At 47.3% G+C, this 24,528-nt stretch overlaps 1 protein-coding gene across 1 annotated transcript in view; it reads left to right on the top strand.

Moving 5' to 3' along the window:
• sema6cb (semaphorin 6Cb) overlaps positions 1-23,249 on the top strand; it is a gene marked incomplete at both ends in the record, with an annotated part of 56,236 nt that extends 32,987 nt beyond the window's left edge. The window contains 18 exon segments of the mRNA XM_080540394.1: positions 5,855-5,913; positions 6,332-6,382; positions 11,177-11,347; positions 21,883-21,906; positions 21,909-22,114; positions 22,116-22,152; positions 22,155-22,259; positions 22,262-22,342; positions 22,345-22,470; positions 22,473-22,504; positions 22,506-22,593; positions 22,596-22,633; positions 22,635-22,728; positions 22,731-22,942; positions 22,944-23,043; positions 23,046-23,096; positions 23,099-23,176; positions 23,179-23,249. Coding sequence (XP_080396520.1) covers positions 5,855-5,913; positions 6,332-6,382; positions 11,177-11,347; positions 21,883-21,906; positions 21,909-22,114; positions 22,116-22,152; positions 22,155-22,259; positions 22,262-22,342; positions 22,345-22,470; positions 22,473-22,504; positions 22,506-22,593; positions 22,596-22,633; positions 22,635-22,728; positions 22,731-22,942; positions 22,944-23,043; positions 23,046-23,096; positions 23,099-23,176; positions 23,179-23,249 — 1,624 coding nt within the window.
• Between the last annotated feature and the right edge of the window lie 1,279 nt (positions 23,250-24,528).

The following is a 24,528-nucleotide window of genomic DNA, read 5'->3' as shown; positions in this document are numbered from 1 at the left end:
CACCTAAAAGAAAGTCACCCTGACACGCTCCACAACAAAGCCCTTACCCACAGAGAGACTCTAGGGAGATGCCCCCTCAGCCAGCTAGTTCTGGGACTCTCACAGTCACAAGCAGAGCCACCTGTTAGACTAAACCAAAATATAGGAAAACAAAAAGAAAACTACCTGACACATTGGCAAGAATCAACCAAAAACCAGAGCAAATTGGAATGCTATTTGGCCCTAAACAGAAAATACACAGTGGCAGAATACCTGAGTACTGTGACAGACCCAAAGCTAAGGAAATCTTTGACTATGTACAGACTCAGTGAACACAACCTGGCCATCGAGAAAGGCCGCCACAGGCAGACCTGGCTCCCCAGACCAGACAGACTGTGCACCCACTGCACACAAAACCAGGTGGAAACAGAGCTGCACTTCTTAACTACCTGCCAGCTGTACAAGGACATCAGGGACACATACTTCCCACTGATCACCAACATCCAGGGAGACTTTGAGGACTTGACCAATGTCGAAAGGCTACCATATCTGCTGGGTGAGGTACAGCAATGTGCAAACACAGCAGCAAGATTTGTTAGCTGCTGTGATAGAAAAAGGCAATCAAATGGGCTAAAACCACCATAAGAATTGAAATAAGTTTTATTTCATTTATTTATTCTAGTATGTAATCTATTTGTAATCTATTTATTTGTAATCTAGTATGTAATCTATTTATTTATTCTAGTATGTACATTACATTCTTTTTGTTTTTGTTTTTTTATCTTCACACTTCACATGCTTTGGCAATGTAAATGTATGTTTCCCATGCCAATAAAGCCCTTTGAAATTGAAATTGAAATTGAGAGAGAGTGGGTGAGAAATAAAGAGAGAGAGAGAGAGAAATATAGAAAGAGAGAGAGGGAGAGAGAGAGAGAGATGAAAGGGTGTGATAGGTAGAGAGATAAAGGGTTTGATAGGTAGAGAGAGAGAGAGAGGGTATGATAGAGAGAGTGAGAGAGAGAGAGATAAAGGGTGTGATAGGTAGAGTGATAGAGTGATAGGTAGAACACAGAGAGAGAGAGTGATAGAGTGATAGGTAGAACACAGAGAGTGATAGAGTGATAGGTAGAACACAGAGAGAGAGAGAGTGATAGAGTGATAGGTAGAACACAGAGAGTGATAGAGTGATAGGTAGAACACAGAGAGAGAGAGTGATAGAGTGATAGGTAGAACACAGAGAGAGAGAGTGATAGAGTGATAGGTAGAACACAGAGAGAGAGAGTGATAGAGTGATAGGTAGAACTAAGCATGTATCTGTCTCCAGATGCAGCAGCTCATAAAGTCAGTAATGGAGAGCGACATCTCCCTCTCTCTTTCTTTCTTTTTTTCTCTCTCACTCTCTCCCTCTCCACAACCCCTACTCTCACTCCAGGGGGGGGGGGGGGGGGGGTTGATCTGGAGGTGAAGTGTTTCCACAGTTTCCTGTCTCTCTCTCTCTCTCTCTCTCCGTCTGTCAGCGCTTTGGGACATGGCATGCCAAGGAGGCCAGTGTCTCTCTCTCGTTCTTTCTCTCTCTTTCTCTCTCTCTCTTGTTCTTTCTCTCTCTCTCTCTCTCGTTCTTTCTCTCTCTCTCTCTCGTTCTTTCTTTCTCTCTCTCTCTCTCTCCCTCTCTCTCCCTTTCTTTATTTCTCTCTCTCTCCCTTCTCTCTCTCTCTTTATTTCTCACCCACTCTCTCTCTCTCTCATTCTCTCCCTACTCTCTCCCATGACTTTTGACTCTTTGTCTAAAAAGAAGAAAAGAATGTAAAGGAACAGGCAAATAGGTTGGAGTCTTAATAGTTACACACACACACACACACACACACACGCACACACATCAACAATCCAGGGCCCACTCACTCACACTGAAACCTAGGCTAAATACAATTCTATTGGCTGTCAAATAGGCCCACTGCCAAAGCATGAAGAGATAAGTGAAGCTGTTGTTTCTTTGAGCTGCTCTCTCTCTCTCTCTCTCTCTCTCTCTCTCTCTCTCTCTCTCTCTCTCTCTCTCTCTCTCTCTTTCTCTCTCACTCTCATATCTCTGTGCTGGATGGAGGTAGGGGGTAATGGATTTATGTTTCAGCTCTCTCTCTCTCACTCTCACTCTCTCTCTCTCTCTCTCCCTCTCTCTCTCTCACTCTCTCCCTCCCTCTATCTCTCTCTCTCTCTCTCTCTCTCCCTCACGGCCCCTCCCCCTCTGAATTCTCAGTTTCTTGATTCGCTCACAGGGTCTGCATGCAGTCATCGAGGCCTGCTTTTCATTTAGACATCATTTGATTTTGGCAGCAACTGGTGTGTGTGTGTGTGTGTGTGTACGTGTGTCTGTGTACGTGTGTCTGTGTACGTGTGTCTGTGTCTGTGTATGTGTGTGTGTGTGTGTGTGTGTGTGTCTGTCTGTCTGTCTGTCTATGTACGTGTGTGTGTGTGTGTGTGTGTGTCTGTGTGCGTGTGTGTGTGTCTATGTGTGTGTGTCTGTGTGTGTGTCTATGTATGTGTGTGTCTGTGTGTCTGTGTGTGTGTGTGTGTCTGTGTCTGTGTGTGTGTGTGTATGTGTGTGTGCCTGTGTGTGTGTGCGTGTGTGCGGGTATGCGCCTCGGTTATATGTACCTTTGTGTGATAGCTCCACGCATGCAAGTTTGACTACGCGTGTCTGTGGTTGTTATCTGCTTTGATTGTCTGCTTGGTCGATACAGTGTGATTCTGTCACTGATGTGATGTCACGCACGCTCCGCCGCGTACCAAAGCAGTCTGATTGCTCACCCCCGGGGGATGAGCGCTGCCGACTGCGTACGTGTCCCCCGGTTGACTCCCACCGTATCGAGGTTCAAGACGAAGCATCCCTCGCAGTGAGATAAGCATACGATATGTAAATATGGACGCGATGTTAATGTGGACGCGTGGACGGTGTGTCGTTAGGGAACTCCATGAGAGAACCAGAGGAACGGAGGATCGTGGCAGGAGCAACTGTCGACGATCGTCAAGTTCTTGGCAGCATTCGTGACACAAAGTAATAATAATAATAATAATAATAATAATAATACATTAGACTTATATAGCGCTTTTCTAGACACTCAAAGACGCTTGACAAACTGAAAAGATTGAGTAGTAATAATAAAAAGAAATAAAAGAAAGTATAGGGGTCTAATTAATTTTTCGATTACTAAATCTAAATCTAAGTGTCTTTGTAGGACAATCTACTCTGTATACTGCAATTACACCTAGGTTTCGGGCGGAGAAGCGGCGAACAAGCAACGCCAGTGTCCTCTCTCAACCGGCATTTTTTGAAAAGGTAGACACAATAAACGGAGTCTGAATGAACAAGGACGACGGGGGATTTAGCGAGACGCTGTCATTCTCCTCACCGCCGTGGTCCCTGGTGACTTGTCGATCCGTCCTACCTTTAAGCTCAGTGACATTTCCGAAATGAAAGCAAGGAAAAGAAAAGTCACAATGGAGAAAAGTTTCATTAAATCCGTTACTCATGACCGACCTTGTCTCCTCTGTAGACATCCCACCTTCCTCCTGTCCTCTGTGGACATCCCACCTTCCTCCTGTCCTCTATGGACATCCCACCTTCCTCCTGTCCTCTGTGGACATCCCACCTTCCTCCTGTCCTCTGTAGACATCCCACCTTCCTCCTGTCCTCTGTAAACATCCCACCTTCCTCCTGTCCTCTGTAAACATCCCACCTTCCTCCTGTTCTCTGTAAACATCCCACCTTCCTCCTGTCCTCTGTGGACATCCCACCTTCCTCCTGTCCTCTGTGGACATCCCACCTTCCTCCTGTCCTCTGTAAACATCCCACCTTCCTCTTGTCCTCTGTAAACATCCCACCTTCCTCCTGTCCTCTGTAAACATCCCACCTTCCTCCTGTCCTCTGTGGACATCCCACCTTCCTCCTGTCCTCTGTAAACATCCCACCTTCCTCCTGTCCTCTGTAAACATCCCACCTTCCTCCTGTCCTCTGTAAACATCCCACCTTCCTCCTGTCCTCTGTAAACATCCCACCTTCCTCTTGTCCTCTGTAAACATCCCACCTTCCTCTTGTCCTCTGTAAACATCCCACCTTCCTCCTGTCCTCTGTAAACATCCCACCTTCCTCCTGTCCTCTGTAAACATCCCACCTTCCTCCTGTCCTCTGTAAACATCCCACCTTCCTCTTGTCCTCTGTAAACATCCCACCTTCCTCTTGTCCTCTGTAAACATCCCACCTTCCTCCTGTCCTCTGTAAACATCCCACCTTCCTCCTGTCCTCTGTGGACATCCCACCTTCCTCCTGTCCTCTGTAAACATCCCACCTTCCTCCTGTCCTCTGTAAACATCCCACCTTCATCCTGTCCTCTGTGGACATCCCACCTTCCTCCTGTCCTCTGTAAACATCCCACCTTCCTCCTGTCCTCTGTAAACATCCCACCTTCCTCCTGTCCTCTGTAAACATCCCACCTTCCTCCTGTCCTCTGTAAACATCCCACCTTCCTCCTGTCCTCTGTAAACATCCCACCTTCCTCCTGTCCTCTGTAAACATCCCACCTTCCTCCTGTCCTCTGTGGACATCCCACCTTCCTCCTGTCCTCTGTGGACATCCCACCTTCCTCCTGTCCTCTGTGAACATCCGACCTTCATCCTGTCCTCTGTGGACATCCCACCTTCCTCCTGTCCTCTGTGGACATCCCACCTTCCTCCTGTCCTCTGTAAACATCCCACCTTCCTCCAGTCCTCTGTGGACATCCCACCTTCCCCCTGTCCTCTGTGGACATCCCACCTTCCTCCTGTCCTCTGTAAACATCCCACCTTCCTCCTGTCCTCTGTAAACATCCCACCTTCCTCCTGTCCTCTGTGGACATCCCACCTTCCTCCTGTCCTCTGTGGACATCCCACCTTCCTCCTGTCCTCTGTAAACATCCCACCTTCCTCCTGTCCTCTGTAAACATCCCACCTTCCTCCTGTCCTCTGTAAACATCCCACCTTCCTCCTGTCCTCTGTAAACATCCCACCTTCCTCTTGTCCTCTGTAAACATCCCACCTTCCTCCTGTCCTCTGTAAACATCCCACCTTCCTCCTGTCCTCTGTGGACATCCCACCTTCCTCCTGTCCTCTGTAAACATCCCACCTTCCTCCTGTCCTCTGTGGACATCCCACCTTCCTCCTGTCCTCTGTGGACATCCCACCTTCCTCCTGTCCTCTGTAAACATCCCACCTTCCTCCTGTCCTCTGTGGACATCCCACCTTCCTCTTGGACTTTGATTACTTATTTTATGATATGGTTATATATAAATATATATTTTATGCACTTTGAGATTATATATTTTTTATAATTAGTTGTTGTTGTTGTTATTGTTGTTCCATCCATCCGTTCTGTCTCCCTCTTCATACTGAGGTTGACCAGACAGGATGCTAGGTGACAGCATCAACACATCCATCTTCATTCAGATTTTAAACATAACATTTTATTTATTTTTTAAACGCAACACAGTCAGTCAGTCAGTCAGCCTGACCTTGTCCAGACAAAGCTAATTCAATGTTCTGTTTACGACTCGCCAAAACAAAAACAAAAATACAAGACGAATTTCCCAAGACAATGTACCCGATTCAAACCAGCGAAGGTTCTGTTCAAGTGGTACAGAATGGATGGTTCTGTTCAGGTGGTACAGAATGGATGGTTCTGTTCAGGTGGTACAGAATGGATGGTTCTGTTCAGGTGGTACAGAATGGAAGGTTCTGTTCAGGTGGTACAGGATGGAAGGTTCTGTTCAGGTGGTACAGGATGGATGACGCAGAACCAGAATTTCACTGACAGGCTATTTTGTCTTTCTTGTTTTGTTGTTTTTCCCAGGGGCGGATTTGAACAGGATGTTGAGAATGCCTACCCTCAGTACCCAGACAGCTGTCATGGTAAGGTGGAACAGTCTATTCTAACGGCTCTTGAGCATGTCCACAAAACCAACACAAAAGCTTTTCATTGTGACCAAAAGAGAGCGTACAGGCGATCGTAACACTTGGGTGATTACAATACAACTCATCTGTTTCATAAATTGTGTCAAAAGGGGGGCAGAGCGTTCAATTGAAGTTGAAGGAGCTTATGGTTTGTGAACGGGAAAGGAATTAACTCCTTCATTCATTCATTCATTCAAAACTGCTGTGGGAATTCCTACGGGAATTGTGCTAACTGCATCTTAATTAAGCAGTCAATTGCTCTTTATCTTACAGAACATTGCGTCGAGTGTTTAGCCAGTACTCAGGTTTGCACAATAGTCTGTTGTCCTTCAACATGTTGTTGTTTTTCTCTCTCTTCTCTCTTTTTCTACCCTAGACATCCTGGCGACCACCCGCAAGCAAAACACTGCTGCTGATTTAGCATATGGTCAGTTGACAACAACTTTCTAAATGTTATTCTTCAACTGTTGTCTGAATGGTTTGAGAAAGATTCAGAAAAAAGGCTAACCGTTAGCAAGCAAAGCCTGGTAAACATCTTTATTCCCCCCCCCCCCCTCCCCTCCCCCCTTTGTGCTTGTTTTGCAACCCTAGCTGTTTAGGAGCTTTTGTGGGGACAATAGCAACAACACCATCTCTCTAGCAAACAGACGGACAGCTGTAACATCGGCGCTATTGTCTGAAACCAGCAGAAGCAGCATCACTCTTTGACAGGCTAGCAGCCTCAGTGGCCAAGCTGCCTAATTCCCTGTATCGGGGAGGTCGGGGGGAGGAGGAGGAGGAGGGGGGGGGGGGGGTCATCATCCCTGTCACGTTCCATTACTCCCCCACTGCCCACCGTGTGGAGTGGTCACGGAGCTCAGTGGGTGGCTAGGTTTGAAGAGAGGAGCGCTAACGCTAACTCCTCTCAGCTGAGGAGGATCGTACCTATGGTTACAAGACAATTATGATGTAATAACCAGGGGCCATGACTTAATGGGGCGGCTGTGGCTCAGCCGGTAGAGCCGGCCGTCTATCGATCGCAAAGGTCGGTAGCTCGCAGCCGGCGGTTCGAACCCCGGCTGGCCGTATGTCGAAGTGTCCTTGAGCAAGGCACTGATTGCACCTAATTGCTCCAGGGTTGCCTTCTATGGCTCTGACCCATTGCCAAGAGCATGAATACATTTTGTTGTAATATCATTATTAGATGTGTGCGGGGGGGGGGGGGGGGGTGTAACAGCGTCGCCCACCACATAACTTCAACAGCTTTAGACAACGATAGACTTCCTTGAAGAAGTCAGAGGACTTCAATTAATTCTCTTCCCTTCTCAAACTTTTCCCGTTGAGTCAAAAGTCGGCGGCATTAACTCACGAAGAGTTAAGTTGGTAGACATTTGTAACAAAACGAATCGCTTTGTCCCCCGACAAATTAGACATGAGAGCTAATGGTGGCAATTTGTCTCTAAGGGGGTGATTAGCGCTGCACTGAAACCATCATGGTGAGAGATGTTGGTCATTACATCCCCCACAATGCCATTCATCCCATGTCCAGACCGTCTCTCCATCTCGCCTTACTTCAGAAAAAGCAGCGTCTCAGAGACGCTGTCTGCTGGGCCGCCTACCCCCAGAGAGACTCCACAGTCCCACAATGCTTTTGTTCGCTCTGCTTGAGGAAGTGCAGCTCAGTGGGCATTGGGACTTGATTAGCAACCCCGCTGGTTTATTTCACAGGCTCTTAGCACGTCCGTTCGTCTACACACAGTTTGAAGTACTTCACACCCTGTCAGACTCCCCTCCTTCTCGCGGAATTACAAAAAGCCTTTGAAGCGTCCAAACTGAAGATCAATTATCAGCTCTACCAACAGTAAAGCACCCCATATGTTCAACAAAGCCGCTTTAGCTGGTGGGTACTGGGTACTGGGTACCCGCTCGAACTGCGCCAAAGGCAGACGTTTTTTTCTCTTTCTTCCTCCTCTCTGTTGTCCAACAATGTCTTCTAATGGAGAGAAGAATACGGGCAGACAAATATGGCTGTGTGGATAATCAAATGATTCCCCCGCTGTATATTGTGCTTTTCCTCCCCTCATTATATTTTCCAACTGTAAAAGAGAAGAAGAAAAAAACACACGAGAGAGGGGGAGGGAGAGACAGACAGAACAAGACAAATGAACAAGCACACACACACACACACACACAATTGTGATAAATGGAACTAATAATACAGCCCTGGAGCTATTGTATGGCCGCGCCAAGGCCGAACTCCCCTGGTACGCCATTTTAATTTGCCTGGCACAGATGGCTCTCTGACACGGCACCTTATTGGAAGCGAAAACTGTCAACTGCCGGAGAGAGGAAGTGCGAGAACAAGCCTTTCACTTTCAATCTGGACTGGCAGAGTTCTCAGTATGTTCACATTATGGCCGGCGCTTATTAGCGATAGCAGTGTGCCCCCACACTAGGCCTCAAGGACAGCCACCGGCAGATAATTAAGAGTGCACTCTTGAGAGAGTCATGGAAATGAGCAACTTCTTGAATCCTGCCTGGTCTCTTATGGTAAGAGGAGTAGTAGTCTTGAGAAACCGATGGTTCTCGTGCCTAACGGCCCTTAGGGCAGGAGGAAGAGGATCTCCTCTTTCCATAGCGTGAGGCGGCTTGATGTACAAGTACACCCCCTGGACATGACGCTGGTATGCCGCAGTCTCTTATGGTATAGGTCCTTATTGTGGACTATTGCCAACTATTGGAAACCAATTGTCTCTTCAATTCAATTGTGTGATGGAGATTTTTGGGGGGGGTTAGATCAGGGGGCGGTTTCAGAGACAAGTCTTAAGCCTAGTCCTAGACTAAAAAGCATCTTCAATGGAGATTTTACATTGAAAGTGGGGTTTAGTCCAGGACTAGGCTTAAGCCTTGTCTGTGAAACTGACCCCAGGTGTGTTAAGCCGGGTAGAGATACAACAGCCGAGACGAGATGAAACTTGTTGTGATGAAACCAAATAATAGAATAAATAATAGAAAAGCGTCTCAGCTCTGATCACAACTGTAGAAAATGATGTGACTAAACTGATCTTGCTAGCTCGCCAAATGTACGTCACAGGAACAACAAAGTAATGTCAGCTAAGTGATTGAACTAGCTAGGAAGCCAATTATAACAAGCTAACTGTCAACAGAATTTGCTGCCACAACTTTCCTGTTGTGGGAGTGTGTAGAAACGAGGAGACGGTAGACAGGTTGTCCAGTCGGACGTTTTACTTCCCAACTTAGAATATCAGAACAACAGCAATAGCATACAGTGAGTGCAACAGCAATAGTGTAACCAACACTTCACTTCAAACTCTCGTGTCTTTAACAGGAATGGCTAACTCTAAACACCACCCAGAAAGCCCCTGGGTTGAACTCTCAACTCCTTGTCTTAAAGGAGCCGCATCTCCTCCACAGTCTGGGGAATGTCTTATGTACAGTGAGTCGCCACACAGGCCCCCCCAGAATTCACTAGAACTGAATTAACATGTTGAATCTTGGCGACGACAACAGCCAACAAGAGACGTTCTGAAACTGAGTCGTCGGCAGTCGTCTGTATCCAGCTTTAGGCTGCGTTCGTAAATTCACTGTGAGAGCGCCGGAGCGCACACTGGGTTCAACGTCATAAAGGGACCAAGTAATTTGATTGGACAAGAGGCATTCCATGAGTGCTGATCAGCTTTGCAGAGCGAATTTACGAACGCAGCCTTAGTGTTGGGCTAGTACTAAACATGCATATGTGGGAATATGGTACATGTGGGAAAAATTGGGTTAGGGTTAGGTGCTAGGATGCTAGGGTTAAGGTTAGGGTTAGGGGTAGGGTTAAGGTTAGGGTTAGACATGCCAGCATGTACCAAGTCACCCTAGCACCTAACCCTAACCCTAGTTTTCCCACATGTACCGCATTCCCACATATGCATGTTTAGTACTAGCCCAACACTAAGGCTGCGTTCGTAAATTCGCTCTGCAAAGCATACACTAGAATCTTCTGGAACTGAGTTTAAAACCATGTCGTATGGTTAAGATAGATCAACTGTTTCGCAGGAAGCTACTAAGTCGAAAAAAAGGAAGTTACCTTGCTCTAAGAAGAAAAAAGAACGTTTTTTATTTATTTTTTTTAAGAAAAAAAAAGATTATTACCTACCATAGTTACTGGTATCTATTTCTATGTATCTGCAAAAGCACTTAGTGAAGCGGACCAGACGTGGATTGAAAGGTATAAGTCTGTCTGTGCTGGAAGAGTCATTCATGGGAGCATTTGCCAGCTGGTGAAGTCCATAAAAAAATAGGGCTTTTCTCTAGAATGTGCTGGAATGCCAGGGGCAAGAGATTCATCAATAGTTTGGTAACAAACAAAAAGCAGCCGGCTTCGGAAATTTACGGGCCAGCAGCACAGCAGCCAAATCTCGACCATATTGGGGAACATCGACCATATTGGGGAACAAACATATTTCTCCAATGACTTGTAATTGCAGACTCTCATGAATGTTTTATCTATTAAGGGTATTAAACAGCTGGAGAGACAGGGCTTCCAAAGCGCTCAATCATGACGTACCTAGTGAAGAAGTACTGCATCGTTGCAAACATATGTATCGGAGGCATAAATTACGCAGAATTTCATGAGTGCACTGTTTATGTTGATTGTCCCCGCTGTTGTCAAGGAAAAGTTTATGTGTAAAAGCTTAAGTTTTATGGCATTCTTAAAGCTAGGATTTACCTATCTTTGCTCCCAAAGGTACTTGGGAATTATGTCCTTGTCGTGGAAAAAAAAATGTTGTGCTGCATTTTACTAGCATTTTAGAGTCACTACCCATCTTCCGTCGGAGACCCATCTCTACAGGTTACACCTTAACTGCTCCTCCTGAGACATCTATTACCCCCCAGCACTGCGTCTCCTGAGACACCCGCTTTACCCTTTACTGTGTCCCCTATGACTTCTACTGCCCCCCCCTTGTACTGTTTCTCTGTTCTCCAGTGTCTATATAAATATAATACAAAATAAGTTTAAAAAGTTTTTTCCTTCTATCACTGAGACTGCCAATGGCCCCGGGCCTGAGCTAGATTACTCTTCCTGCTACGACTGGTGGATTGATGATTCACTTGCTTAGTCAAATGTATTGATTGTAAGTCGCTTTGGAATAATAAATAAATGCCAAAAATGTTAATGTAAACTAACGGGTCAATTTGTTGCCACTCCCCCCCCCCCCCCCCCCCTACACAACAGGTAAAACCACACCCACAAGCCCCAGCACAACCAATCAGGTGGAGCCATTCCCAAAGGTGGCAGGTGACCCTGACCCTGACCCTGGTGAAAGAGGTACAGGTCCTGATGGCTCTCCTCCAGTGGGGGACCCGGGGTCACCTGACTCGGAGCCAATCAGTGTGGAGATGGAGGGTAAGGGGGTGGGGTGTCTGTGTTTGCTGAACCTTGACCTGCATTTGGATTGCACTGATGGGCCCTTGGGTTTCACTCTTCTGTTAACAAGGCTAACAAGGCTGACCAACTAACACTGCACTAATCTGCACATTGGGAACTGAACACAGCTGGAGTTTGAAACCATTATTTTTATCTGTGTGTAGAAAGATAAACTAACAACCCCCGTCCATTGTACCTAAGCCCCCCAACGGAGCATTATCACACATCATTGGTAATCAGTATGATTGTGAATGATAGTCAGGTTATAGAGGGGGATAAGGTACCAACCTCGCATTTAACCATCCATCTGTCGACTCTAGACTTAGTGAAAAGGCATTTAAACACTTTAGATAGATACTGCATCCAGATCTGATTAGGCTCCCCGAATCAAATTCATTCTGCATGTCCAAACTAAACTACCACCTACTTCTCTGCTTTTTTGCGTCTCTTATTTTAGCTGATCTAGACACACTAAACTGCCTCTTCGTTTTCCAAGTGGGCACACTTTAACAATCAAACACAAACCATGCATGTCCCCCCCCCCCCTCCCTCCCTCTCTCTCTCTCTCCCCCCATCCACCTCCCTCTCTCTCTCTCCCTGAGAGAGGGACCTCCACCTCCCTCCCTCTCCCCCCCATCCACCTCCCTCCCCCCCCTCTCTCCCTCTCTCTCTCCCCCCATCCACCTCCCCCCCCCCCCCCTCTTCTCATGCTGTCTCGCCCCCCCCTCCCCCCCCCCTTTCCCTAAATGTCATCCTCTTGATTCCTCCCTAGGAAACCAACCACCTGAATATTCCGCTCTGAATATTCCGGGATATTATTTGGAGAGACCCCGTTCTTGCTCATGCGGGTCATTTTTACCCTCCTCTTCCTTTTCCCTTCGCACCTCTGGCGTGCTGTCAGGAGGAGTCTATAAATCGTTCGCGAACTGAGACGTTTTCTGTTCCATTCAGGCCAACAGAGTCTCTGGCTGCAATGATGAGCCACTCAGGCTCAAATGAGAAAAGCCTGTAACAAATAAATAACCAGCGAGCGGGGGAACCGGGGGAACCGGGGGGGAGGGAGATGGGGGGGCGAACGAGGGAGGGGAGGGGGGGGGACTATAATAGAAACTTCAGCAACGCAATCTATTTCAGCTAGTCGGCCCGCCCGTTCAATCAGAAGCGCGGGGCGGCGGGGGCGTACTGATAAGACGGGGGGTGGGGGGGGGGGCGTTATGGAAGTAACAGCGCCACAGCTACTAGCTCCGGGAGGGCCTTGAGTTTTTCCAGGGTTTCTGCCTGCGTGTAGCGTACACTGTAGGGGTCGTACTGGAGGAAGCGTCCGTCAAGAAACACTACGAAAACGTTAAACCTGTTAAGGCTTACACCTTAACTGTCTCTCCTGAGACATCTACTACCCCCCCCCCCCCTTCTGTTTCTCCTGTGACATCTACTGCCCCCCTGTACTGTTTCTCCTGTGTCATATTAAAAAGAAAGAAAAAAAGAAAGAAAAGATAAGATCCTCCTTCTTCTAGCACGACAACTGACAATGGCCCCTGGATTGACCTTAGATTACTTTTTCCTACTAAGACTGATGATTCACTTACATAGTCAAATATTGTAAGTCGCTTTGGATAAAGGCGTCTGCTAAAAGCCAAAAATGTATATGTAAAACCTAGTTCCTTCTAGAAGATAGTTCCACTGAACAAACCAGCTTTAGGCTTCGACATTTTAGCCCACATTATCACAGACCAAAGGATTTATCCAGCACTGGGCTGAGATTAATGTGTTTCATTATGTTTTACTGACGCGGGCCAAGAAGACACTCTGAAAGCAGGTGTGAAACTAATTTGGCCTCCGGCATTAAAGCAATTATCCCCTGGCAAAACAAGCTTCGGATAGTGATACTGCCTAACTTCCCATGTCGGTATGTTATGTAACACAGGCCTATGAAGATAAAAATACAAGGTGATATGATTCAGCCGGGTATTTGTATATTCAACGTACAACGTTATATAAAGGCTGGGGGGCTGACCAAAAAACTAGTCTAGTGAGACCGCTCTATTAGCAGCGTTCTCGGCAACTAGGTGTAACTAAAGCTGTTGCCGTTGGAGATTCACGCCTACTACCTTACGGTGTCAAAACGCTCTGACCTACGCTTTTGCTAAAAAAAACATGTAATGTACCCACAGGTTCTAGACCTCACTGGTTTTGTCTTCGCCATCCGTTTCCTACCTGCTATTTTAAATAGACCTTTGTCTGGGTAGTTCGTAGTTCACACATCCAAATGAACCTGTGTGGGTGACCAACCCACCCCCCCCCCCCCAAAAAAAAAAAATGAACATCCCTAGCAGCTAATTTAGCTGACAAGCACAAGGAGACAAGTCGATAATAGCAGCAGCCAAAGCTGGGTTTTGAAACTCATTAAAGTGCCAAAGAGCAGAGACTGAACTCCTACTGAACTATTATTTTCCATTGAAGAGGGGTTGGTGTCCTTGGGGAGAGGAGGGGGGGGGGGGGGGGGGACAGTGCCAGTTCCTTAAAGAGTTATTTATACCCCAGCCAGACGATAGAAATACAGACACCAGTTGCATCACTTCCTGTCTGGGCCAAACTTTTAACTCCCAATTTCACCCTCGTATTGCGACGTCGTCTGTTTGAAATCGTGCAGTTGAGACATTTAAAAACTGAAACTTGTTCAGCTTCAATTTCGGAACTTTTTTTTGCATATGTTGAGGTAAAACTATGAGGCACCCTGCCCAGGATGGCTGTGTGGTAATTCATCACAACTAGGAAAAGGGTGGCCAGCACCTCGCTAAATTGTCGCAGGCCGAACTGTTACACACCCAGTCCTGTGTCACTTATTCATAGTCATCATGATGTCATGGCACTTAATGAAGGTCACTCAAATGACATCACTTTTTCCTTTTAATTCCTCTCCTTCGCTTCGCTCGCCAGCTGTTAACGACGGTAATGAATGACGTCACATCTCACACTGAAAGCCTTGCCTGTAAAGGGCTCTGCACACAGCGTGCGATTTCTGTTGCGCATCAACGTTCCATTTTGAAGTTTGAATGGAAGTCTATGAGAACATCGCATTTACCCACACACGGCCCCGATTTTAATCGCACGGCGAACATTCGATTCCATTCATTTTGAATGGGACAAAGCAGTGCGACAAAACTCGCACGCCGTGTGCTTTGTCCCATTCAAAATGAATGGAATCGAATGTTCGCCGTGCGATTAAAATCGGGGCCGTGTGTGGGTAAATGCGATGTTCTCATAGACTTCCATTCAAACTTCAAAATGGAACGTTGATGCGCAACAGAAATCGCACGCTGTGTGCAGAGCCCTTAAGACTCTAGACCTCTTCACGGGTCACACACAGTACATGGCAGAGAACGCCTCTCCTTCCACATGCGAACCAATAAACCGATGTTTGTCAAGTCAGACACGCCATTAATCACCTCTAAATACACAACGTGTTTCACTTCGTTCGTGGCTGGTGGTGTGGTGAGATGGTGCTGTGTGCAAACACCACCGTTGTCGTCAACGTCTTCAGTGTTACAATGGTGATAATCAAGTGTTAGTCAGCACGAGCCATCAATTTCTCACATAGTTTTTTTTTTAATTCTCACGGTGAACCTTGGGGCCCACAGTGTACAGATCCATCTATGCAGATGTCGGTATTCCTAACCCTAACCCCTTACCCCTTTTCTGTCTCCATGACCCTTTGGGAATAGTTGTGAGTTAACCTGCCTGTTTATTTCGGTTGGACACTAACCCCTAGCAACCTGCCTTCTTTGTTGAATCCTCTCCCTTTCGACCTCCTTTTTTACCCTTCCGACTTCTCCAGTCCAGTTTCAGAGCCTGACTGAAACTGAGCTCTGTGTGTTTCTGACACACAGTTTGTGAGTTTCTGTGTGTTTTCTGTGGCCTAACAAGCAGTTTCGCGATGGCTTGGGTCCTGCCAAGAGGGTTGGTAAAAGCTATAGTTTTTCCAGAGCCGGTTTTCATCACAGTTGGCGATGTGGAAGAACATGGCTCTGGAACACCTCCCGCTTTACCAGCTACAGAATCACCAAAGCCTTGTTTAAGTTACGTCTGATGCAACTGCATGCACCAACTGTGTCACAACAGTAACGCATGCAATGCCGTGCCTGATGTGATAGCTTTTGAAGAGTCTACCAGACACCACTTCAGCTATACTCTCTGTTATATAGTAGTAGTAATAATACAAATAATAATATCATTAATATAATATTGCATTATCTCATGTTGTGACAGAAGATATCAAATATCTTGGTTTTCAAAGCAAGTGTCGAGTTGTAAAATGAGACATTATGGCAATGCAGGCTCTCCACTTTGCCACTCAAAGCTACAGCTTTCTTTACCACAATTCAACAAAAGATCTTAATGAAACCCATTGATGTTCAACACGCATCATCAGACTTATAATGAAATGCTCTCTCCATTAGCAGCATTTTTTATCAATTGAGGTAAACCAGTTACATTATAGCATGGCCGTATTAGCCTACCTCATGTGCATAAATCAAGCTGCATCCAATTGGTTGCGCACTGAGGTGGAATATTATGCAAATGCTTAATAATGTGAGTACATGATTGAATTCATTCACTCAACATCCAGAGGCACACACACACACACACATACACACATGCGCACGCAGGCACACACTCAGTGAAGTGTGTCTGTCAGTACACTGAGATCAGGTATTTCAACTGTCAGATTACTCAAGGTTCAAGGTATCGGGTGCAGTAGCTTCCTCATGTGTTTCTTTTTGGAGGGGGGGGGGAATATGCATTAAAAACCTAGTCCTAGTTCATTATTTCCACTTTCAGAGTCTTGCAGCAGTTAATTTGTTGTTATTTCTTCTTCCACGGAAGAAAAATAAATATCTAGCATTCGGAGGGAAAATGCTTGCCTGAGATGCCGAGGGCCATTTTGACTCATTGCCATACAAGGGGTTGAATGTTGGATCTGTTACATATTCTCATTAATAGATCTATTACGTATTCTCCTCCGCCCAGAAAGAGAGGAACTAATTGGACTATTTGGGGGCGTCTTCACCTGATACTAAAATAGAACTCCTGAGTCTCCAGGTGCTACGGTACGCACTTACAATAAGTAAGTGACACAATGGGGAAAAAAGAAAACGTGTAGTGCTTTTTCAAATTAAAGTTGTCTGTTTTCGGACAACTTCAAAGTGTCTCAAAGTCGTGCTACATCTATATACCCCATGGCATGAGGCCCCATAGATCCACATAGCCATCTGCAATCGTGATTCCCGGAACGATTCGAAAACAGATTTGGCATCCCAGTTCAATTAACCTCCAATTCACACAAAATCCACAAAATAATCAGTCGACATCCAATTCTTCCCAAAGCTTATCCCCTAAGCAAGTTCTCCGCTCCTTGTTCTCCGCCGGGGATTGAAGACGGCAGATGGCTAGTTGTACAGTGTATGGGAGACATGTTGTGGAATTATGGACAAAAATCCACATTTATAATTTGGGGTCAACTGTCGTCAGTCGCCAAAATGTCCATAGAAATAAGGTGTTTTATCCTGGCTTTTGCGTCCAGCTGCAGAGAAGAAAACACAAGTTGCTTGGTTAAAAAAAAACAAAGACTGAGCGCAGATAAAACCTTAACTTGGTTCAATTGGGCATTTACGGAGTGTCAAACGCCTTGCATCTTTGTCATTAACTCCCCGTCAATTTAAGATATCTCCGTGACTTTTAAGACATCATATCACGGTGTAAACATCTGCTTGGGGGGTTCGCGGTGTCGCTTGTGTTGTTGTTTGGTTTTCCAAGCTTCTTTATCACCTGCGGAAATAAAATCTCACACAACAGAAGCTAGACGTTCTCAACTTTGCCTTCCCGCGCATCCCATCTCCAATTAGTGGGATGCAGAACAGATGAAAGCTTGTGCTTTAGCTTGCTTACATAACCGACCGCACCGTCTATTTTTAACGTCACAGTATATATATAATCGCTCAGTGTGTTTCTCTCGTACCGCCGCGGCATGCGGCATGAGGAAGCCGAGCTTCTTCTCCGTACCACAACACAGCTGCTCTGCAGAGAACCAGGCTTCAAAACCCCACCAGACTTGACAATCTGTCACTCACTACCGACACATCTATCTCTCCATCTCCTGCCTCCCTCCCTCCCTCCCTCCTTCTTCCAATCTGCTCTTTGCACATTCTCACGACTTCTCTCCACTTTCCAGTGTGTTTTGTCACTTTTCGGTCCCTGCTAGCTTTTTGTCATATTGTTTTTTTTCTCTTTCTCTTTTGTCTACTCCTCAATTTCTGTCTCCCCCCCCCCCATCCCTCGCACTCTGCTCTCTCCCGTTCTGTCACCCTCCGGCTTCTCTTCCTTCCCTCCTCTCCTCCTTCCCTCCTCTCCTCTCACAGCCCATCTGTCTGTTCATCTTTTGGCAGACCTGAAGATCCTAAATGCCTGTTCTCATCATCGTTCTTCTCACATTATGGCTATATTAGGAGATCGCGTTGAAGTGACACTTATAGAAAAAATGTAAGGTGACAGGGGTGGTAAAAACAGGGGAAATGCTGTCGTTAAACATCAGGACGATGTTGAATTCCTTTGAGTAGCTCCGATAATCGCTTCCACATGCCACCCGGCGCCATATAGTTTCGAATAACACAAACATACCTTTCAGCCACCCCTCCTTAGGATGCTGTCACTCCACAGGCGCTTTAAACTCAAACTCAGGCTCAGATATCAACATATTTCCTTCATTGCAATGTCTGATAATATGATAATAACCACTCTTGACTAGTTTACTCTTTTTAGAGTTGTATTCATCCAAACTTCCGTAGAGGCAATGCTCAACACCCATACGAGGGTAGTATGTTGTCTGCCCGTATAACGCACCTCCCGTGCGCCATCTAGCAATACACAAGTCCTCCCCCCGCCCCCCCCCATGATTCTCTGGGTATTAATTTCACTGTGACTGCGCCACCATATGTCATGCATACGCGCCGATTGAGACATCTGCCCAGGCGCCCCCCCCCCCCAACAAACATGTTGTGACAGGTTGTGTGTGGGGTTGGGATTTGTGTACCTCCCCTGTGCAGTCCCCCAGTCCCCCCCCCCCCGCCCACCCCCCCCACTGTGGCGCTTGACTCATACCTTCCCAGCCATGTGGAACCCTTCAATAAGTCATGGAGCCAACCGGGGGTCATGGTTGGGGGGGGCACGAGATGAGTCACCGAGAGCTCGGAGCCACAGGGAGGCTGGGTGAAGTCATGCAGAGACTTGGGCGTCCGTTGTCTTTTTTAGTTTTTTTAAAGACATCCCCAACATGTTGCTGCTGCCCCGTTTCCATCGTACAAACAAGGATTTCCTCATAGCATCTATATTTACATTCGATAGATGACAAATCAGTTAACGAAGGATGCTTAATTCTTGGGCGTTCTCCCAACAAGCGTCTCACCGTTGGGAGACACATGGGAGAAGGAGCTTTTGTTTTACATTTACATTGTAAACCATTTAGCAGGCGGCTTTTATCCGAAGCGAATTACAATTTATCTTCTTCGCGACTTACAATTACAAGAGATTACAGGTGACAGTCTCCCTGGAGTAACTTTGGGCTAAGTGCCTTACTCAAGCCTTACCCACTAGTGGTGGTGGTGGTCCCAGGTGGTGGGACCCTCTGATCACCTGTCCAACTCCCTATCTGCTAGGCCACCACTCCCCCAAAGAACCCCACAACACAGCTCACTCTGACACATTGACCCAGGAACCCAAGGAACATGGTGGTGCCACTGACAAAGTAGTAGAAGTAGTAGATGGGGGTGATGGGGTAGTAGATGGGGGTGGTGGGGTAGTAGATGGGGGTGGTGGGGTAGTAGATGGGGGTGGTGGGGTAGTAGATGGGGGTGGTGGGGTAGTAGATGGGGGTGGTGGGGTAGTAGATGGGGGTGGTGGGGTAGTAGATGGGGGTGGTGGGGTAGTAGTAGATGGGGTGGTGGGGTAGTAGTAGATGGGGGTGGTGGGGTAGTAGATGGGGGTGGTGGGGTAGTAGATGGGGGTGGTGGGGTAGTAGATGGGGGTGGTGGGGTAGTAGATGGGGTGGTGGGGTAGTAGATGGGGTGGTGGGGTAGTAGATGGGGGTGGTGGGGTAGTAGATGGGGGTGGTGGGGTAGTAGATGGGGGTGGTAGATAGGGGTAGTGGTAACCTACGGGATAGTGAGTTGGACTGGTGATCAGAAGGTCATAAGTTCAAATCCCTCCTGGGAAAACTCCACCACTAGTGTGCCCTTGAGTAAGGCACCTCGCCCTAAGGTTACTCTTTAATTGTGAGTCGCTTTGGATAAAAGTGATTAAAAAAGAATTTAAAAAGGGTAAAATATAAACGTAAGATAGAACTGACATACGATATGGCCGATCTAACATGCAGTCAAATTGAACCCCTGGGCTGTTGACTTAGGAAGAGAGAGCCTCATGTAGTCATCATGTAAAAACCGCTCCTCCAAATCTAAGTATTATTAGAGACTCAAACACTTTCCCAGCTACTCCATGACCTACATACTGTTTAACCATCTCCATCAGAGTCAGGGAAAGAGACGCGCGTGGAGGGAGGCAGCTCCTTCAACACAAGAACAAGAAACCCGGACCTTGTTTGATGCTAATTTTGCCATATCTGTTGCTTATGTGTATTAAGAGCCTGTCAAAGGAAAGCAGTAATGATGACAACACGCAATAGGTGTCTCTTTCCATCTTAGGTTTAGGTTTTTTCGAAGTTAGCAAAGTTGCTTTGATGCCGTTCATCCTGTTCCTCTGTCGGCGCGTAATAGTAGAAAAAATGCCTCGCTTTGCTTTTATTTCTGTTTTGAAATTCGAGTTTTGAATTTGAGTTTCTTCTTAAAGCTGCGGAGCTGTTGCACAACACTCTCCCATGCCTTCAGTCTGAAATGTATGTGCATTGCATACCTGGTCTGCACATCAGCATTGATCTGTCTATAGGGTCCACACACACACGCGCACGCACGCACGCACGCACACACAAACACACGCACACATACTTAAGAGTCTTAAGAGCATTTTTCCCCCAAATAACCCAAGGTCACCCTGTGCTGTGTTCAGCATGTAGATTTATGTGAGATTATAATATATATACACAGGTCCCATTCCTTATAAATAAATTAGAGTCCTTTTGAATGCGAGTTTGTGACTATATATATATATATTGAAGGAATTGGTATGCTGCATGCATTTACCCTCACAGTCTTTCGATATGTTTCTTCTTCACATTGACAAAAGCCTTTTTGATATACCTGGCAACTCGTTAAACAAACCCCATTTAAGTAAAGTATCATGAGGTGAGAGACACATTTCTGTCATTTAGAATTCCGAAAGACATTTCAGATTTCTGCTAAACGCGTTATTGTAAATTCCCTTGAGGTTATATTACCGCAGCATGAAGTGCCCTCACTCTGTCAAGTCTGAAGCAAGTGGCAGCTCTTTGTCATTTCATCAAAAGAGAGGAACACTAAACAGTCCCAGGCGTAATCATTTAAAATCCTCACCCCCCCCCCCCCACCATCATCATCATCATCATCATCATCCTCCTCCACAACACCTCCTAAACCGCCATTTAGATTGAACCTGGCACCATCATTTCCCATTATGGCCCCCAAACTTTCATTAGGTGTTTAAATTGGCCCATTTGGCACACCTGCATTCTCCTGCCGGTGTAGACGCACATCCCCCTCCCCAGACCAATCAATTTCACAGAGACTGTCATTAAGGGCGGGAAAGGGCCCCGACACCACAGATGGCAGCAGCTTTTGCAAATGAGCTCTGATTGCGAGAGGTGGCAAGTATCACTCCTCCTGTCGCCCCCCCTTGCATTCCAGTGGCAGGGTCACGACGTTACTCCGGGGGGGGTTTATGCCATTTCGTCACGACAACCTTGAGATTTTGAGGTGTTGAGTCTCGCTGATCTTTTTCCTAACTTCCTTTTGAGTAAAACTCAAAACAACTACCTTGTTCAAAAAGGCAACAGAAAATGGCGAGAACGACACGTTCTGCGAGTTGGTCAATCGACCTGTTATTTTTGGCAAGTTCGTCATGCCAGGTGCACCTGCCCCTGAACCACGCATTGGAGAGCACAGCTTGTGAAAATCACATCAGACTCCTGCCGGCGTGTGCCCATCAATATTTAAAAGCCCAAGCTCATTTTGGGAGTTGACTTCTCACTGACAAGGGCTTTTGCTCTCAGCCCATTCACTCTCGTCGGGTTGAGGGGCCTGGCAAAAAATACTTTTATTGATTAATTAACAGAGGAGGTCGGGAAGCCAACAGGCTAGTTCAAACACCTCTGCCATGCTGCTTCACCACATAGCAGAGCTTCTGTAAACACAACCTGTCTTTTCCAGCTGCTGTTTGACCCACATTAACCGTGTAACTCTCTTGTAAGTCTGCTGTTGTATTCACTCTAAAAGACAGCTTCTCTCTTCTCCCTGTGGTGTTTTTCCTTTCTGAAGGTGTCCGACGGCCTCCGGAAGTGGAGAGACCAACCACAGCGTCCACTACACCCTCCTGATCGCCTGCGTGCTGGTGGCCTTCGTCCTGGGCGCCTTCCTCTCCGGTTTCCTGGTCTCCTGCTACTGCAACCACACCGGCAACAAGACCAAGAGGTTGGCCAAGGACCCGGAGGCCCCGATCCCCCACGCCCTGTCCCTCCGCAGCCTCGCCAAGCTCAATGGCCTGCTGGACTAACCAGAACAAAGAGGACAAGCTGGAGGTGTCCTCGCCCAGCTCTACAACTCCTTCTTCTCCAACGGGAAGGAGCATCATCATCATCCGCCCAGCAGGCGGATCGGCCATCACAGCGGGGTCACCATGGGAGACCTGGTCCACCCGCACACCTACACCACTCGTCCGAGCTCTCCGGTCTGCCCACCCCGGACTCCACCCCCGAGCTGCCCATCAAGAGCATGAAGGCCTCAAGAACCAGTGGGAGAAGAACCAGAACTGCAACAACGCCAAGGAGCCCCACAAGTCCCACAACGGAATGGTGCCGTCGGGCTCCAGACCCAGCTCGGGCCTGCTCCACCAGCAGATCTTCCCTTACTCCACAGCCTGGGCAATGGCCATGCCATGGTGGGGGGGGCCCATGCACCTGGAGGAGCGCAAGATCCACAACACCGAGCGCATGCTGGCCCAGCAGCCGTACGCCTGCTACCCGCACAAAGTGATGAGGTCACCTCGCTGGACGAGCTGCTCAAGCACATCCAACGAGGCCAACGCCAGCAAGAACGCCCAGGTCATGACCTCGTGTGGCCTGTCAGCCAGCGGCGGCGGCGGGGGGCCAGCTAGCTTCGCTAACCGCATCAGCCACAGATCCAGAGGACTGAGTCGGCCCCCTACTACAGCTCCTCCACCCTGCCCCGGGACAGCCTCACCCGCCGCATGGACGTGCCCCCGGACATGCCCCTACACCACCAGTCCACCCTGGAGCGGAGGCACTCATCCCAAAGGCACTCGCTGATCGCTGCCGCCACCATGATGTCCAACGGGAGGAGAGAGGAGGGAGGAGGAGGGAGGCGGCGGCGGTGGAGGGATGGTTCCCCGGCAGCACAGCTTCAGTCAGCGCAGCATCGGAGGACACCAGCCGCCGCCGCCGCTCCTGGCCCGGATGAACTCCACGGCAGCGCCTGCGAGATCCACTACCCGCTCATCCCCAACGGGTACCTGACCCGCAGCACAGCTACAACGGCGAGCAGCAGGAGGTCCTCCACCGGGGGGCCATAGTCCGCCGGACCACCTCCCTCAAACCGACGTCCCTCCCAAGCCTCACTTCATCCCCGCCACGTCTCCGGTCAACCAGCAGGGAAAGTTCAACTACTGAGGTAAAAAGAAAGAAGAAGAAGGAGGAGAAGAACTGGACAAGAGAGGGTTTGGTTTGGGGGGGGGGGAGGGGGAGTCGGGGGGACTCTACCTCGTCCTCTGCTCGATGAACTCAAACCCAAGAAGAAGAAGAAGAAGAAGAAGGCAGAGGGTGAGAGGTCGAAGACCTTCGTTCAAAAAGACTTGCCTTGGATTACGTGGCAGCCATCGTCACTGTTGACAAACCTCAACCAAACTTTTTTTTTTTGCCCCACCCAACCCCCCATTCTTGTCCAATGAATATCTTTGTACCATATTGGTATTGCTCAGCTACTTGCTTATAGAGAGGTGACGGACTGTGGTGGAGAAAGAGATCACCTTACAGTATGTTAGGCTGCCAATGTCCTCAGTGTGGATTACAATGCAACATAGATAAGGAAGAGGTTCGCACCAGAGACTTAAAGGTAAACATTGGACATCTTAGATTTCAAGCCACCTCTTGCCGATGCCTATGGAACTTGCTTTTGCTTACCTTTTATGATGTAGGGTCGGAAAAAACTGTCCCGATCTCCCAATGTGTTCATATATATATATGCATGTGTGTGTATATATATGTGTGTTTATATCTACACCTTATATGTATACATATGCAGTATATATACTGTGGAGCAAGAATCTACAAAAACTTAAACTGAAGGTAGCTCTGTCTTTGCCTTATTCTGAAGTAAACCCATATTCTGTTGAAATACCTTACCCATTGATGTACTGTACGGCATCTCAGACACAAGTTCCCTAATGAGGTGCGGACCTGCCGACCACAGCATGCTAAGCATGTGGACAGTTCAAGAGTTTGAGATACCACAGTATTAACACTTCATGGTGAATTGACAACTCGAAATTACATTCTGGCAAGAGGAGGGGAACTTCTCAAAGCAACTATGCTTGGCTTTTCTCTGTTTTTGGAAATTGGACGACCTAAGGTCTGAAAAGCAGAATTCCCTTAAGACGAGAGAGTATGGTTCAGTTCCTAAAGAATGTTTTTATCTCATTGGTGCTTCACAAATATAGAGGCTAGTTCGTCCTCTTGAATGAAAATTAAGATGTGTTTCATGTATATTCATAACCCCAAAGAGGACCAGACAGACAACCCCAAAGAATCAGGATCAAATCAGACCATGCCATCTGAAAAACACTCTTAACAATAGTATGGACTGCAGTTATTATAAGTATTAACTTTGTGGTTGTAATAAAGGAATAATTACTAGCCAAATTTTCATTGCTATGTGTAAATGTGTGCCTTA

This window comes from Nansenia antarctica, assembly GCF_963989245.1.
Source record: "Nansenia antarctica genome assembly, chromosome: 10".
Classification (NCBI taxonomy): domain Eukaryota; kingdom Metazoa; phylum Chordata; class Actinopteri; order Argentiniformes; family Microstomatidae; genus Nansenia; species Nansenia antarctica.
The sequence above is the reverse complement of the archived record's forward strand: the minus strand, read 5'-3'. Positions and strand labels throughout refer to the sequence as shown.